This window comes from Eutrema salsugineum, unplaced genomic scaffold (assembly GCF_000478725.1).
Source record: "Eutrema salsugineum unplaced genomic scaffold, Eutsalg1_0 scaffold_7, whole genome shotgun sequence".
NCBI classification, from domain to species: Eukaryota; Viridiplantae; Streptophyta; class Magnoliopsida; order Brassicales; family Brassicaceae; genus Eutrema; species Eutrema salsugineum.
The window spans coordinates 2,611,306-2,628,281 of NW_006256486.1; the positions used below are offsets into that span (position 1 = coordinate 2,611,306).

Below are 16,976 nucleotides of genomic sequence, written 5' to 3' on the forward strand. Positions count from 1 at the left end.
AATTTACGATTTTTTATTTAACATGAATGCAGTTTCACATGTATAAGTATAAAAAGGATATACTGGCAAAAAAAGTATAAATAGGATATATTTAATTTGTCTCACATCTTGTTAAGATATTTTGCCGTACCGACCAGCAAAGACCACAATTGTAAAAACATCAACTCTAATCCACTCCACCAAAAGACCCAATAAAACAAATAACCACTAACTTGTGTAATTTAACCTTTTTAGCAAGTTAAAATAGTTATAATAATATTTATATTGTTTGGATCTAATTATGCAGTTCAATTAAAGAACGAAATTAAACCTGAAAACTTTCAAAATTGGACACCATTCAAAATTGGACACGACTTGAGTGAGTCTTTCCACTCTTTCAGTATTTCATCATTATGATCATTTTAATTTTTATAATTTGTTGCTTTACCACCACTCATCATAATAGTTCATTTTTCATCATCTGTTGCATATTCTAGGTTTTTTTAAAATGTTTTCATAATCTAATTCAGAAGGTAACTTGTATCAGCCAAGAACAATTCATTTATTCACCTGTTTTAAAACACCATTTCAATTCAAAGAGTCAGCTATGGAATTCCAACAGCATTACAGCAAGCCTTAGGTATCTTATTCTTCAGTAAAGAAGGATTGTCTTTCTCTTTTATTTTATTTTTATGTTTCACAATACCGTTGAATCCTTGGAAACGCCCGGACATTTGGGAAATTCAGTAAAAAGTCCTTAATTCTCAAAAGCAAAACCATTCAAAAGAAGAGTCCTACTTATAGGACGAGAACTTCGAATATGAAACTAAAAGAATTGCAAATAAAACTTGGGAGTTTATCTCTCCAAACGAAAACAAAAGGAAAAGATAAAACATAAAACCAAAACCTATGAAGACTATATAGGACTTGTGGAACCGATGGCGCTGCATCAAAAGGTAAGGTGTAGCAGCCAAGACCTATTCAATTATCCACCTGTTTCTTCATTCTCCACCTATTTTTAACACAAACCATTTCATTTCAGAGAATAAGGTAAAGTATTCCAAAAACTAGCATTAGGTTTTAAGAGTTCCCATAATTACCTATGGAAAAATATTCTTCTTCATTTACTTTCCATCTCTTTTCCGTGTGGCCCCGAGAGCCCGCGCAGGCTGTTTCAGGCTTGGAGGTGGTCCATCTCCCCTACCCGGCAAGGGTGAGGATTTGATTAATTCCTATTTAGAATCATCATCATAAACTTCTCCATCCTCTGAATCAAAGGAATCTTCATGAACTTCTTCATTTTCAGAATCATCATCTTCATAATCCTCTCCCCCCTCAGAATCAAAAGCACTCATGTCAAACGGGTAACGAAGTATCCCTCCAATCCCACCATACCCTCTGCAAAACTTAGCCCCTTCCTCTGTTTTGTCGGTTACAATCTCTAGCGCACAACCAAAACGCTTGTATTCATCAGCCAGCCACTCCAGCAACGACATCTTCTCCTCCACACCCAACCCTTTGAAGTTTTCCTTGTTGTCTTCTTGTTCCTTGTTCAAGTGCTTTATCACAGTTTCACTTGTAACACTGTTCTTCATCACGTACCTGTTGATATCAAGATTTTCCCATCTAATAAGCGTCTCAACAGCACCTGAATCCACAGCGGTTAACGTGTCATCCACGCCAGACACGTACTTCCCTGTGCCCTGCCTCGTCTCCGTAGCAAACTTCCCTATCAAACGCTTCTCTTGACAGAACTTCACATTCGCTAGTATATCACATGACTGCTCAACAGCGAGGTTAAAACCCTTTTCTCCTCCACATGATACATCCACCACAGTCAGTATCTTGGCCGCGAGCCGGGGACTAAACATATCTGACTGACTCAATTTAGTCTTCAAATCCGCTGAACCGGCAAGTATTAGCCCTGCCACGTTAGGCTGGCTTGTTGAAGGATTGACGAAGTACTGTGTGGCTAGCTCAGCGGTTTTCCTCAGGTAATTGTGACGCTTCTCCGTGCCGAGGCGGTCAAACCGAAGAGCCGATTGTCCTCCTCTTCTGTGACTGTTTGGAAGATCAACAGAAAACTTGTGAAGCACGTCACTTGTGTTTCCGCAAAGAGTTCCAAAGAGAGTGCCTTTTCCGTCCATTACAATAAAACCAAACTTGTCATCAGACTCCACCAATTCACTCAGAGCTTCAGTGTGAAACTTGTTTTCACAGAGGTAGAGAGAAGCGTTTATTGGTCTGAATGGCTCAAAGTCAATAGTAACCTTCTTTTCCTTGCCTTCCTCGTTGACGATGGTGCCTGTATAGAGCACGAGACCATTGGGAGGGACCTTGCTATAAAGTTTCAGCCTTTGCTGCGCACAAGTTATGGCCCCCAAAACAGATTGGCGATTGACTCTGCTCTTGATGTTTGATGCGGTTTGTTGATACCGAGTATCACACAAATAATTTTTATTGATGTTATAGCTGAACTCAAGATGAGCCGCCTACGTACCCTTGAGAAGGGATCAAGCCATTCATAGTTCATATTACAAAGAGAAAAAGAGGATGTATTTTAGGGTTTTCTGCGGAATTATGAATGAATGAATCCTTGAATGAACGAGGAGCTCTTTATTTATAGAGGTTAAAGCCGGTTGATTTTCCTTTTCCTTCTTGACTTGATAATGCAGATTTCCTTATTTCTTGGAGCAGATAAGAACAACTTTCTTTTTCCTTGAGGAATTATCTTCTGAGAATATTTCCTATTTCCGGATAAGATCAGGAAATATTCTGCGGGTGAACCATCATACATCGGGATTAATTGGGCCAATCTTGGTTCATACCGGGCTAAACCGGGGGTGCGGAGTACACCACCAACAGTAAGCCCCCCCCCCTCAGTCCGGCGAAAGAGTATATGTAGGAGTTCGGCGGATTTCGTAAGTACTTTTAGTCTGGTGTGAACTGAGATTGGTGGATTCTTGCGAGGCTGTTAGCTCGGCTTATATGAGTTTCGGCTTAGTCTATTGCGAATTGCGAGAACTCGGCTTACATTTGCGAGTGTTGAGAACTCGGCTTACGGTGCGAATCTGAGGTGTTCGGCTTAATTTGTGCGAGTTAAATGAACTCGGCCTAGGGGACCCAAGTGAGCTTTCTCGTGCTGGAAGAGTGAAATTCGAACTCTTGTAAACACACGATACGGACTCAGGGTTTCCTAAGTCGAACCAGAGTGTGCGAGATGGGCTCGGCTTATTGTTCTCGGTGACTTAGGAATAAGTAATGCGGGACTGGCCCCGGCTTTAAAAATTGTGGATTCTTTCACCACGGCGCCATGTGGACGCTTGCGAGACGGATCTCGACTTTTTGATGTTGCATTGTTGAGAAATGCTATCGAACAACTGGCCAGGTAGTCGATGTAATACCGATGAGTTCGGTTGGGACTGCGAACATGTCAGTTTGGCTTGGAGGGACGGACCCTGAATTTCTGAAGAGCTCGGTTGATGAGCTAGAAAAGGTTGGAGCACAGCGTAGCTCGGCAGAAAAGTGTATAACTGACTCAAGTCAATGAACTGAACTTTTCTGACCAACCGAGCTGTTTTATCGAATTGAAACTCGAATTTCTGAACAAAAACTGATCTGATCTGAAATGAACTGAATATGACATGCTGAAATTCTGAGCCGAACTAAAACTCTGAATCAAAACTGAAATTCTGAATTTGACGTACTCAAGTTGATGAACTGTACTTGACGAACTCAACTTGTGAAAAACGGTCGAACTGCAACCGAACTGTTAGTGGCGAATTGAATCCCAAAATTGACGAGCTGAAACTGAAAATCTGAGCTGAGATAAAATCTCGAACCGAGCTGAAATACTGAAATCAAATGAAATTCTGAACCCAACTGAAATTCTTTTCAAAACCGAACTGACTGAAGCTCTGGATTCGAAACCCAAATAATATTCAGGGCTGAACTGAAATCCAAACTTTCTGATATAGAACTTGACGAGTTGAGGCTGGCGATAAAGGTGCTGAAGTGTGAGTTCGGAGCTCGCAGCTTATTTATTCAACAAAGCTTTGGAGAGGCGTGAGTTTTCGTGGGAGCTCGGAGCTCATCTATGGAGAGCTTTAGAGAAGCGTTCTTTTTTTCTTTCTTTTTTGCGAACAGTAGTTCGGCTTGAGGGACGGACCCTGTAACTTAACAGAATTGAGAATATTTTTGAACAATAGATGGTACCTGAATTTTAGCAGAGCTCGGTTTGACGAGCTAATGGAACTGGGAAGCTTGGTTTGACGAGCTAAGAGTAGCTTTGAGAGATTGGTAAGTAATTTTGGATGTGAGCGGAAGCGGAACGAGATCGGTGAAAACAAAATTGGAATGAGTTCGGTGAGTATCCTTCTATGGAGAGCTCCATGCGGTTGTCTGCTTATAGCCTTGTCAAAGCAAACAGATTCTTGACTATATGTCGTTATAATGGCATTCGTGCACCAAATCGTCCTAGCCGGAGCTGATACTTTTGTAATCCTGCGACATTGTAATGAAGGCTTGTGAAGACATTTTTCTTGGATTTTGGATCATAGTACTTTAGCAGAGAAAATGATACTTAGCTTTTTGGTGTTGGTGTGGGATTGTGGAGCTCGGCTCTTTGATGTTCAATCCTTGTTAGAGCGAAGATTGGTTTTTAGATTCTGGTAAAGAGCTGGTGAAGCTGTGCGGCGAGCTGAGATGGTGATGGTATCGGCTAGAATAAATCTTCTTAATCTCAGTGAAGTATTTATGGGATGTCATCATGTATTGAAACTTGGGAATTGTTACGAATCTCTGAAGTTTTCCGAGCCTAGAATGAACGTGAAATCTCTTGAGTTCGGCGATGGAGCAATTTGCGTATATTACTCTGCGAAATCGAGAATCGGAGGCAGCCTGTGTTCTTCGCCATGGTTGCTGAAGTGAGAAAGAGGAGAAGATCTCGGGGGGTTTTTCGTGGGCGTCGAAGCAAACAGATGAGACGGCTTTGGTCGGAAAAGTAGTAATTCACCGGAAGATGCAGGATTGGTTGGAGGTTTTGCCGGATTTGACTAGATCGGAGCTGGAATAGTTTTTTCGTCGAGAAAGGATCGGGAGGGGATTGGGCTTTTAGTCTTCACATCAATTTGGGCCAGCTGAAAGGCCTTATTTCATAATATCAGATGGGCCAAAAACCTAATTAAGCCCAATAGAGAAGAGAATCTGATTTCCAATGACAGCTTGGTTTGTTGCAGGAATGGCTTGACGGCAGAGCTCTGAAAATCTCGAATCGGTGACGGACTTCTGATCATGGTCGCGGCCGTGATAAGATATGAGAACGGAGATGGCGTTGAGCTCTCCCCTTATTTCTTTTTTGGCTTGCTGTTTTTGTAAATCGCAAGTCAATGGTGTAGACGTTGACGTCGGAGAAGATGAGTGAACCAGGGTGTGACGCGGAGACGACGAAAAATGATGGGTTTCATAGTGAGGTGTCTCCTAGCCCCTACTCCCTCTCTTTCTTTCTATTTTTTTTTTATATATAAAAAAAAAATCGAGCTTGGCTGCCATGATTCCACGTTTTCGGTGGTGCAGATCTTCTTCTTTCTTCTTCTGTTGCTGTTCTCTTGACTTTTCCTTCTGTCTGAAGTATCTCGGTTTTATTACAGAAAATTATCTCATGTTGCCATCGATATTTGTGTATGTTGAGGAGCTCAGATTGTGTTGGTCGATGGCTGCCTGGCTGGAACTGGAACAGAGTATAAAATAACGTCTTTTTTTTTTTATGTTTTGCAGAATTCCGTTTTCTGGCTACCAGAGAAGGACACCATTGGAGCAGATGTTGAAGACCGATTGGAAGCAAACGAATTAACATTCAAAATCTGACCAATTGACTAGCCGATAAGTTGATATCCTTGCGGTGGATTGCAAACACGAAGCTAGCTTAAAGCTGAAATAGAGGGTCGAAGAAGCGCTGGGAGCTCGAAGCTCGGAGCTCATCTATGAACAGCTTTGGTGAAGCGCAAACAAGTGAGAGCTCAGAACACGGAGTTTGGTGAAGCATAAATGGTGGAACCTAGTTGACGAGCTACCGCGAGGTCGGAAAAATCTCGGTCGTGAGAAGCTTGAGGGTGCACACGATCTTTGTTTATTCTTGTTGAAGGTTGTTGTTTTGATTGCTCCACAAGTTAGGTCTCCCTTGTAACAAAGTATGAGAAAGCTGGGGGTCCATATCCTCTTTTTTTTAAAAAAAATTGAAGAGGAGATCGGAACTGCTTCTGAGAATTTGTAGAGTGCCACGAATCCTTCTGATTTTTCAGCAAAGGACTCCATGGAACGTGGTCATGTAGATGATGTCTCCATAGAGAGTTAACAACAGAGTCATCGAGTTCTCGTAGTCGGGTGAGGGAGAGAAAGTCTTACTTCGCCTGCCATGGGAGGAAGAGACGTGTAAAGAGACCATATAATTTGATTCCATAAAGCGTGAATTGGTTCAATTTTCAATTATACCACTTGGTTATGTTAAACCAATAAGATACCAAACCCGAATTAATGGATAATAATTAAAACATGAAAACTTAGCTTTGGTTTTTGATGAAGAATTTTTATGAGATTTTGTTGGTGAAGCAGCGTTGTGACGATTCGACGTTGTTGGTAATGTAAATATTTAGAGAAGCGTGACTTTAAGCGGGAGCTCGTCTTTGCAGATGTCGAGCTGATGAGCTCGGGCAGAGCCAACGAACTCGAGCAAAGTTCGCGAGGTGATGAACTGAGATGTTGGTCAGTTCTTGTTGTATACACCAGTGATGGTGAATCGATGGTGGGAGAGACGCAGACATCGTCGGCTCAAGTCGAAAATAGGAAAAAGTCAGATCATAAGTTAGTAAGTTTCCGATCAAAAAGCATGAGAGATAATGACGTAATCTTAAACTAAGATGATTAATGTTTAGATGCAAACAAATAAATTAATGAAAATATGTGATCATGTATTCATGGTGTCGTTCATAGTATAGGGCTAAATCATGATGTAAGTTAGAACTCCAGTTAATTACAATTGCTTCTGGTATTCGATATGCAGCCGTAGTTTTTGACCGAACAAACTAAGATGAATTGAACCAACCAAAGAATCTCTTATGAATTCTTTAATGTTTCGGAGTCCACAAATTCAATAGGCGTGAAAAAGCATTAAACATAATTCTTATCTTTGACTGATGATGGCGAGATTCGGAGATCGGCTTCGTTGTACTTGACGAAGACGTTGGTGGAGGTGTCGTCAAAGATCCATGTTGGTGATCGGAGGTCTTAATCGGTAGAGGCAACGGGCCGGAGAATAGATCGGAGATACCCCTCATCCGATTTAGGGTTTTTTTATTTTAATTTATGGAATCTTGATGAGACCCCTTCCTGGCGGTTACTGTTGGTGGTGTACTCCGCACCTCCGGTTTAGTCCGGTATGAACCAAGATTGGTCTAATTAATCCCGATTTATGATGGTTCACCCGTAGAATATTTCCTGATCTTATCCGGACATAGGAAATATTCTCAGAAGATAATTTCTCAAGGAAAAAGGAAGTTGTTCTTATCTGCTCCAAGAAATAAGAAAATCTGCATTATCAAGTCAAGAAGGAAAAGAAAAATCAACCGGCTTCAACCTCTATAAATAAAGAGTTCCTCGTTCATTCAAGGATTCATTCATTCATAACTCCGCAGAAAACCCTATAATACATCCTCTTTTTCTCTTTGTAATATGAACTATGAATGGCTTGATCCCTTCTCAAGGGTACGTAGGCAGCTCATCTTGAATTCAGCTATAACATCAATAAAAATTATTTGTGTGATACTCGGTATCCACACGGTTCCATATTCAGAATTCAGCATCCGAGTAACACGAGAGATCTGATCACGAGGAGGCATGATGAGTGAGATCATGCTAGTTCCGTTTCCCTTTGCAGCTTCAAGTGATTTGATCTGCTTCTTAAGCTTCCATCTCTCAATGTTCTCATCATGATTGTCTCCCATTTTAACGACCTGCAACAACAACCCAACGGCTTTCAATTAGTACAAAATGCTAGTTGATACCGAAATCTTTCTACAATTTAACAGATCAAATCATCAATCAACCATCTAAAACCTAACTTAGGATAAAGGTCGAATCAAACACCAAAAGACTTGATACTTATTGTAAGGTCTCAATACTTGGCCATAGAATAAAAATTATACACCCGTACGTCATGTGGCACGTTCCAAATTTTATTTTATTTTTTAAACGCAATAATCTTTAGTCAGTCAAACAAAGAGATTTAGTTGCAGTTACTCTGACACCAGCCGTAAAAAGACGCAGGAAATCTAATGAACACCAAGATCAAGTGAATAATAGGTAAAATCCCAAATTCTGATACAATACATACAACTCGGAAACCTAATTACAAGGATTCCAAAACAAAATCCGGTAGAAAGCTAGCGTTACATATCCAAGTTCCAGAAAAAAAGCTATTAACACATACAAACAATCATATCACGATCGATTGATCGAATGAATAATTAAACAATTAGGAAACGTAAGGAATAAGAACAGTAAAACCAAAAAAAAAAAATAAAGATATGAAAGAACCTGAAGTCGATTTCTTGTAAATTTTGAGAGACTAAAGTTTTGGGAAAGTGTGTTATTCCTCATACGATTTCACTACACATATATATACACAAAAGACCCTAGGTCAACTAAACTTGGAAACCAAGTTAGATACTTTAGTGGGTCTAAGCCCATATTAGGTCCATATTTGGCTAAAACTCACTGATTGTATTTGACTATTCATACTTAGAGAACGTAATCTCAATCGGCATCGGCGAGACGTTCACGAATGATACTAAATTCGGTTACGAGCATATATCATTCTTTCAACATAGATGCAAGATTATTATTCTTTTACTTATTTTCAGGAATGTTAGCAAATGTTTCACTTTTACTTATTTTCTTGTATATTTAAAAAGTTTAACACAAGGATTTGTTTGTGCTGCAATTCCTATGTGGATTTTGACAGATTGTAAAGCGTCTCTAGCCTTGAATTAGTAGAATTGGTGTATGGGCTTTATGCATCTGTTGGAGCTTGGATCCATTCTTTTTTTAATCCTTCAATCCTTTATATCTCCATCTTTTAAAGTCTACCTGAAATCAGTATGAAAAAATAAAGAAAAGAAGAAATTCAATACAAGAAAATTTATTTACCCTTCTAGGAGATTGCCAACACAAAGCTTGGTTCTCGTAGTTGTTGGCACGTATAAACCAGCACAAAATTGTTGTAGGACACTCCTCCTTCTTGCAGCAAATGTCATGAATCTTTTCTCCAAAATACCTTTTCAGAGCATTATGGCTCATTGACCGTTGTGCATGGGAACGTACCAGCCTTTTCAGGCTCTTAAGTCGATCTTTACTAGCCCCAGCTAATCTCAACTCGCCTTTTAGGAAAACCTTTGACAAGCAAAGGTCCCAACACTCTCTGTTCAAGTCAACGACAACACAATCCAACAAGCAAAACTATTAGTTCAAAAAGTTTCCATGGAAAAAGATAACAAAATTTAGTCAAACATATGACAAAGTTTACTAAAGTCAGTCACCTGAGTTGAAGGTCTTGATACTCTCCCAAAGGTTTGCTTAGGCTATTAAGGCACTGCTCAAAAGAATAACCAAAACCTCGCAAGAGATATCATTCTTTCAGCATAGACGCAAAATTATTCTCTTTTACTTATTTTCAGGAATGATACCAAATGTTTCACTTTTACTCCTTTTTTTTCTATATTAAAAAAGTTTAACACAAGGATTTGTTTGTGCTGCAATTCCTATGGATTTTGACACAATGTAAAATTGGTCTTGATTTAGTAGAATTGGTGTATGATTCCATCTTTCACTTGTATAAACCCTAACCCCAATAAAATTTCTGAAATTCCATTTGAGACACAAAAAATTGGTTAACCGAAAAAATTGGCAAACATGTTAAGAGGAGACTTTCCCTGAGATAAAGCGTGATCGATGAACCCCAAATGACATTGTGTTACGAGCCTATGATTCTCGTCTCCGGCTAAAACCTCGTTATTGGTCTCGATGTTACCAAATTATTCTCTTCTTAAGACGAAAAAATCAACTAACATTTATTTATTTTTCTATTCTTATTAGTCTATGTTTCTGCGATAATTTAATGTTATTATTTTAAATTATTGTTGGGGTTTTTATTTATATATAAGTTTATAATAGTTTTTTGATATTTTTTCATATTTAGATGAGAAAATACCTTGAATGCTTATTATATATATAATTTCTGAAATATAATGTTTACACTTTATATACCACATATGATTACAAAATTATTTCTCGTTCTTAGACAAAAATCAGTTTCTATGATGACAGTGAATGAGTGCACAATATCTGACCACCTTGCTTGGTTGGCTGGAACAAAGATGAACTTGGAAACTCAAATTTGACAAAAAATTCATGAAAAAGTTAATGATGTTGTCAATCCAGGTAGATATAACATTCTATCTAAATATTAGTGGTTCTTAAAGATAAAGAAGACGTCTATGTGATTAATGGTTGCATGATTATCTAATATAATTGGATTTGTTATATCAGTTCTGCCTAATGATGAAGAAGCTGAAGACGTCCATGACATTCAAGCGTTCATGAAAACCTCGAACCCAATGATGTTGCTGATTTTTTTTTTGGTTAAAAGGTCTTCATTCAATTTAACATGTTGAATTATTCAAGAGCTATACGTGCAAGAGAGATTTGTATGTGGATTTTGTTACATGTTTAAAGAGCTGTGAAAAATATCTCGATGTTGCTGATATTCGTGTCAATCCAAGTAGTGTCTTTGTGTATTTCTAGTTCAGAGCAATATGGTGAATATGTTTATAATTATGTTTAATGGTTGTCTGATTGTCTGAGTTATCGAGATTGTCTTATTTATGGTTGGATATGTTGATAATTAGTAACTTGGTTGTGCTAAATGATGAAGACCTGAAAATGTCCATGACATTCAAAACGTTTATGAAGATTTCAAACCCAATGATATTGTTGGTATTCTTGTTAATTCAGGTAGTTCTATTTTAATATTTTAAATTTTATATGTTGTAAGGCTGTGAGTTTGGCAATAATATTTATTTCATATCATAAACTGAAGAAACCGTACCAAAATAAAACGAAGGAATTGTTATTCCTAATCTTGGTATGAGTTTTGTTAAATGCTTTCGTTTATATTTATTTTTGAACATATAGCAATGTCTTTTGTTGATACGTGACTTTTTTGCTGCGGACGTTATCGTGTATTTTAGAGTTTATGCTTTGATGTACTTTATTATAGCTGAAATAGGATTTTTATATTTACCTGTACATGATAGAGACGAGGGCGGAAAAAAGAAGAAGAAAAATGCATGAGATACTTTGGAAGTATGAAGAGGAGACAGATGCTTCCGCTGGTTTAGCACATTCGACTTTGTCAAATTAAAATAAACTATGTTCCCTCCGTTTCAAAATATAAGTTGTTTTAACATCAATTTTTTCGTTTCAAAATATAAGTTATTCTCGAATTTCAATACAAATATTTTTTTAAAAAAAATTTACTTTTATCCCTATTCATTTAATTAGTTGATTAATTAGAACATAATAAATAATAAATTAATTAAGGATAAAATTGAAAATTAAACGGTTTTTTATGAAAAAAAAAACTGCAATGATTTATATTTTGAATCAAAAGGAGTATAACACAGTGTTATCTTTTTTTTTTTTTGGTCGAACTGTAATTTTATTAAAACTCAAACTAGATACATAAGAGCTCTGAGAGCTTCTTTAGCGATGGAGTCCGCCTCGTTGTTAAACATACGAGGAACAAAACAGAAAGAAATCAAAGAGAAAGATAATGTCAGCTGACGTATATCGTGAACAATAGTGTATCTCTGTGTGCGTTTCGTATGAGTTGAGTACTGAAACCAGAGACTGGGAATCTGAGAAAAATTGGATCTCTTCAAATCCATTATCAATGGCGAGGAGTAAGGCTTCTTTGATTGCCCAGGCCTCTGCTACTAACGCTGAGGATACAGACTGTCGGGAGCTCGAGAAACACAGCTTCCTGTCTTCACCTTTAACCTTGAAAACAACCCCCATTCCGCAGTTACCTGAATCCACATGCCAGGCAGCGTCGACGTTACGGTCGATTCGAAAAGCTTGAGACGGGGGGACGTTATAGCGCGTGCAGGTTGAGGTTTTCGTAAGGCTGACTGTGCTTCTTGCCAGGTTTTCGCTTCAACAATGGCTTTGTTAACCACTTCTCTAGCCGAATAATTCGTGTCCGAGAAGATACGTTGATTCCGAGCTGTCCACAAGTTCCAACAAATCCAAGCCGGTAACGACGAAGTTGACGTACCCGTTGGAGGTAGACTTAGCAGCGATGGAATGGTAGAGAGGAAATCGAGCGTTTGGATTGTATTTAAATATGGATGGCTCCTAAGCGGTGTGAGGTCCCAAACCTCTCGTGCAAAACTGCAGTCTCGGAGAACATGAGGTATCGTCTCGGGGTTTCCGCATAGCTTGCAATTTGCGTCAACTTGAATTCCACGTCGGACTAATTGGACACTCACCGGGAGTGCCTCCACTGCAGATCTCCAGAGGAACTTGCTTGATCTTCGGTGCTGTGCGAAGTCTCCAAATGTTCTTTTGCCAATTGAAGTTTCTATGTCTTTCCGGAATTGTTTCTGTCATTGTGAGGCCATAGCCTGAACGGACAGAGTACTTTCCATTCTTCTGGGGGAGCCAAACTAATCTGTCGACTGGGCGAGATGATCCGATTGGCAAGAGTCGGATAAGGGCCTCGCATTCAGGAATAGTTTCGCGAATTCTATCCCAATGCCATGAGTTATGTTCCGGGTCCAGTAAGTCAGAGACATGAAGGTTGATTTGGGCAAGTGGCGGTGGTCCATAAGGTCTAAGAGGAGCCTCCAGGCTAAGCCAGGGATCTGTCCAGACATTAATAGACTCACCATTGCCTATAAGCCATCCTAGTCCTTTTCGAAGAATATCTCTGCCTGCCATAATGCCTCTCCACCCATGAGAGGGATTAGAGGTAAGTTTGCAATCCAAAAAAGAGCTATGGACGCAGTATTTGCCAAGGAGTACTCGAGAGAACAGCGCTTGGGGATGGGAGATGAGTCGCGCTCCCAGTTTTGTGAGCATGGAGTCGTTGAAGTTTTCGATATCTCGAAACCCAAATTCTCCCGCGTTTTTGGGAGCCGTGAGTCTAGCCCATGAGACCCAACACATTTTTCTGATGTCTGCTTTGTCGTCCCACCAGAATCTTGTGAGGACGGATTGGATCTGCTTACATAGAGAAATCGGGAGTTTAAAACATGACGTAGTGTATGACGGCATTGCCGCTAGGACTGACTTTAGAAGCACCTGTTTTCCTGCTGCAGATAGAAAACGTGAAGCCCAACTATGCGATCTCTGGCGAATACGGTCCACAAGCCCTGCAAAGATGTCTTTCTTTCTTCTGCCGAAGTTTTCCGGGAGACCCAAATATTTTCCCGTTCCTCCCTCATTATGGATGTTGAGGGATCTCCTGGCTTGGACCCAACTAACACAGTGTTATCTATACACGAAATATCTAGGTCATACTAGGCTTGGGAACCAAGCTAACCAATATCTTAATTAGGTCCATATTTGATCGGTCGAAGCCCAATATCATCAAAAGAGAAGCTATATCTATATGCAAAGCCCTTAAGTCGGTTCTGGTTTGCTGGAACTATTTAGTGAACCGTTTTTTGATTGAGAACCCGGTTATCAACCTACACCTGTTTAAGTAAAATTAAATCAGAAGGTTTATCACCAATTCGAACCCGGTAAAAGTGGTAGTGACTCGGCATGAAGAGTGAGTCGCACCAGGGTTCGAGCAAAAGATTGGTACCCCGAGAGAAGTTTATAAACTTCTCCCTTCTCGATGATGACGTGAGATCGTCTCGCGGGCACACGAGAATATGACTTAGAGGAGTTCTGATCAAACATCCTCTGCTGTCCCCAGAATCTTCCCTGAAGCGAAGGTCTGTGGTCGGGTTTGTGCTAAACCAGAGAATCATGCTCTCTGTCGGTTAGCGATATGAGGTAATCTAAATTACCTCTTTTTTTTTTTTGCTTTTTCTTTTTAGTTTAGAATTGAGTTTTAAATATGTTCTGCTAAATATGCAAAGCCCTTAAGTCGGTTCTGGTTCGTTGTCCATTTCCGATGTTTTTTGGGATTTTGTTTGTTCGTTCTAAAACGTTCGTAGAGAAGAGTTACAGAGATTTGAAGTCTCTAGTCTAAACCCTCTAAACTGCACATAATGATCCGCAAGTTTGAAAGATAAAGGTGTTTTTCTTTTGCTCCGTTCTAAGAAGAATTACAGGACCATAAGTATATTTTTAACATTTTCATCATATAAATATATACTCTTTAATTCGATTGCTTTGAAATGAGCTCATATAAATTTTTTTTAAAAAAAACACACAAAAGAGTAGGAACAAATCATGCATTGAAGAAGGGACGATCTTTAGCAGCTTCAGTGAGAGCAAAGAACTTCCTAAAGCTAGTGGTTGCAGCTCTTCTGCCAAGAACAGCTCCTTCTGGTTAACACATCCTCGCTGTTTGCTATCAAACCAAAGGGTGCAGTGCAGCCGGATTAGTTATCGCCAGTGGCGGTGCAGGTGGTTGTGGCATTGCCGCTGCAACTGAGAGCTGCGTGGATATTGGTCCATGATTTTTAAAGACATCAAGTATATTGTCCTGCTCTGCTTTCGTAAGACCCTGCAGCGACAATAGAGAACAAGATTTCAACAGTAGTTACCGTAAAAGTTCTGTGTACTCGTGAAAGTTCACGTATGTAACCTAGCGTTAAAATTTATTTTAAAAATGACAAAGAACTGCATTGAGCTCCCATGATGAACATAAAGCTAAAGAAAAAGACCAATTCAAACTGAACCAACAAATGCCAAAGATTGTTGAATTGAAAATAAGGTACTGTACCTCTAGTTGTGCAGCTGCCTCCTTGTATTGCCTTTTTGACGCCATCACCTGAAGCTGTTCATCCGCAGAGACTGCCAAAACATTGCAGCTACTGTCATTAATAAGCATGAATGATGTACTTAGTCAACGCTAACTACGTTGTGGGCATACATTTGGTTACTACATAAGGAATAAAATAGATTCACTAACAGGTTAACCAGCAACATCATGTTACTTGTTTGATGTTGCCTACCTTGAACCCCTTTTATATAGGGCTTACTTAGTAATCCTGTAAATACTCTTGGCTATCATTCTAATTTCAGGATACCTAATGGTGAACTAATCAAACAGAGTAATTATTGATAATTTACCAACCATTGTGAACCATTGTGAGGCGATGAAGGGCAGTGACCGGACCGCCGTGGTTATGTTCTTCTTTGCAAAATCTAACTTCTTAATGTCACGGCATATGTCTTGAACTCTCTTTATCTCTTGTATCTTATAAGAGATCGAGTTCCTGTGTTAAAACGAATACAAAAACCGAAACCGTTACAAACTGAGCGAAAAGATAGAATGATAAGAGAAACAAAAGAAAGAAAATGATATCTTGACAATACTAGTTCAAGAGTTACTCTGAGGTGTAATCATTGCCAAACCAAGAATAAGTTCCAAACACATATCAATCTTTTAACAAAGAAGCAAAAAAAAATAATTTTTTTGCTATATAATTTTCAAAACAAGTATCCACAAGGAATCCAGAACGAGTAATATATACTACTCACAAAACGGTCCATGCAATGTTAAGTACAAATACAAGGAACCGAGTAAAAATGAAGAATCACAAACTTTTGTAAAATAAGAACAAATCTAAAGCTTCAAGAGTAATCTTCACATAAGAGCAAAAAATAAATAAAACAAAGATTTCACCTGTTGACGAACAGAAGCAAGTATGGTAGCATCAATCCGCCGAATCTCATTGTGAATGTTATGCATAAGTGGCTCAACGTCAAGAAGAGTTGCTTCTGTAAAAGTAAAACAATCATGTGAAATAGTTAAATCACGAAATCAACAAAACCCCAGAATTTGGATTTATTACGAACAAATCTAGCCATAATCACCTGCTGGAAACATCTGGTAGATAAAATCTAAACCATTCGACTTGTCCATGGCTTGTAATTTGTATGATCGACCCAAAATCACCCGAAATGGAAAATCTGCGAAACTAAAGGGGCATACAGATCAACGATGAGTCTGATGTATATAAATCGAAATACTCGTAAACCCTAATAATAACCTAGAAGAAAACCAGGTATGATCTTCCACAAAATCTATTGATCGACGCCGAGAAAATAGCTCCGTTTGCTCGTTTCCCTCTTTCGATGACTCTGTGCCAACATTCAGATATGAACTTGTACGGCTTGTTTGAATAAGGAAATCACACAGACCGGTCCGGTTTTTTTAGAACCGTATAATCTTGTATTTGATTGGTCTGAAAATTAAAAAGGCCGGTAGAGTATTTTATTGGCCCATTATAAATTAAACTTATGGGTCATGTATTGATGTGAGGCCCAACCTCTTTTAATTTGTGGAAAAAAAATGCTTCCGACTAATCAAGGCTCTGATTGGTAGATAACAAAAGTAAAATAACAAAAAAAAACTTTGAAGTGAATTATCCAATCACTAGAATGGAAAAAAAAAAAAAAAGAGGAAAAACACAGTTTGAGAATTTGTGTACTATTTTTATGACGACAAAAAAAAGGTGTACTATTTTTATTTTGTCTTTTCTTTTTATCGGATGTCCCCAAATGAACATTTTTTATTGGGCATGTGCAAAATGACAAAATGATTCCTTTTTTTGTTAAAGCGATTGAACGAAATGATGAGGGTTCATTTCACTATTTGTTTTTCTTAAATTCCTATTTATGATTGGCTTACGTCAATCTCCTTGAAGCAGAGTACAATCTCTTTTTGGACGGCAAAGTCCTAACCACAATAGCTACCT

General features: G+C 38.8%; 2 protein-coding genes across 5 annotated transcripts; both read right to left on the bottom strand.

Annotated features, from left to right (window-relative positions):
• Window positions 1-721: 721 nt before the first annotated feature.
• Window positions 722-2,772, bottom strand: LOC18010744 (eukaryotic peptide chain release factor subunit 1-1). Its single transcript, XM_006393027.2, has 3 exons — window positions 2,767-2,772; window positions 1,080-2,471; window positions 722-991 (listed from the first exon to the last, which is right to left on the bottom strand). The coding sequence occupies exons 1-2, from the start codon at window positions 2,770-2,772 to the stop codon at window positions 1,212-1,214; spliced, it is 1,266 nt and encodes a 421-aa protein (XP_006393089.2). The 3' UTR covers window positions 722-991; window positions 1,080-1,211.
• Window positions 2,773-14,395: 11,623 nt separating this feature from the next.
• LOC112082882 (vacuolar protein sorting-associated protein 53 A) lies at window positions 14,396-16,413 on the bottom strand. 4 transcript variants are annotated; one of them, XM_024150532.1, is made up of 6 exons: window positions 16,269-16,413; window positions 16,093-16,196; window positions 15,902-15,996; window positions 15,346-15,491; window positions 14,996-15,066; window positions 14,396-14,776 (listed from the first exon to the last, which is right to left on the bottom strand). In XM_024150532.1, the coding sequence occupies exons 3-6, from the start codon at window positions 15,949-15,951 to the stop codon at window positions 14,624-14,626; spliced, it is 420 nt and encodes a 139-aa protein (XP_024006300.1). In that variant the 5' UTR covers window positions 15,952-15,996; window positions 16,093-16,196; window positions 16,269-16,413; the 3' UTR covers window positions 14,396-14,623. The 4 variants fall into 4 exon arrangements, 2 of the variants coding, with proteins under 2 accessions (XP_024006300.1, XP_024006301.1); XM_024150533.1 differs by having other exon boundaries at window positions 16,093-16,188; window positions 16,269-16,383; XR_002897402.1 differs by having other exon boundaries at window positions 14,402-14,776; window positions 15,350-15,491.
• Window positions 16,414-16,976: the final 563 nt, after the last annotated feature.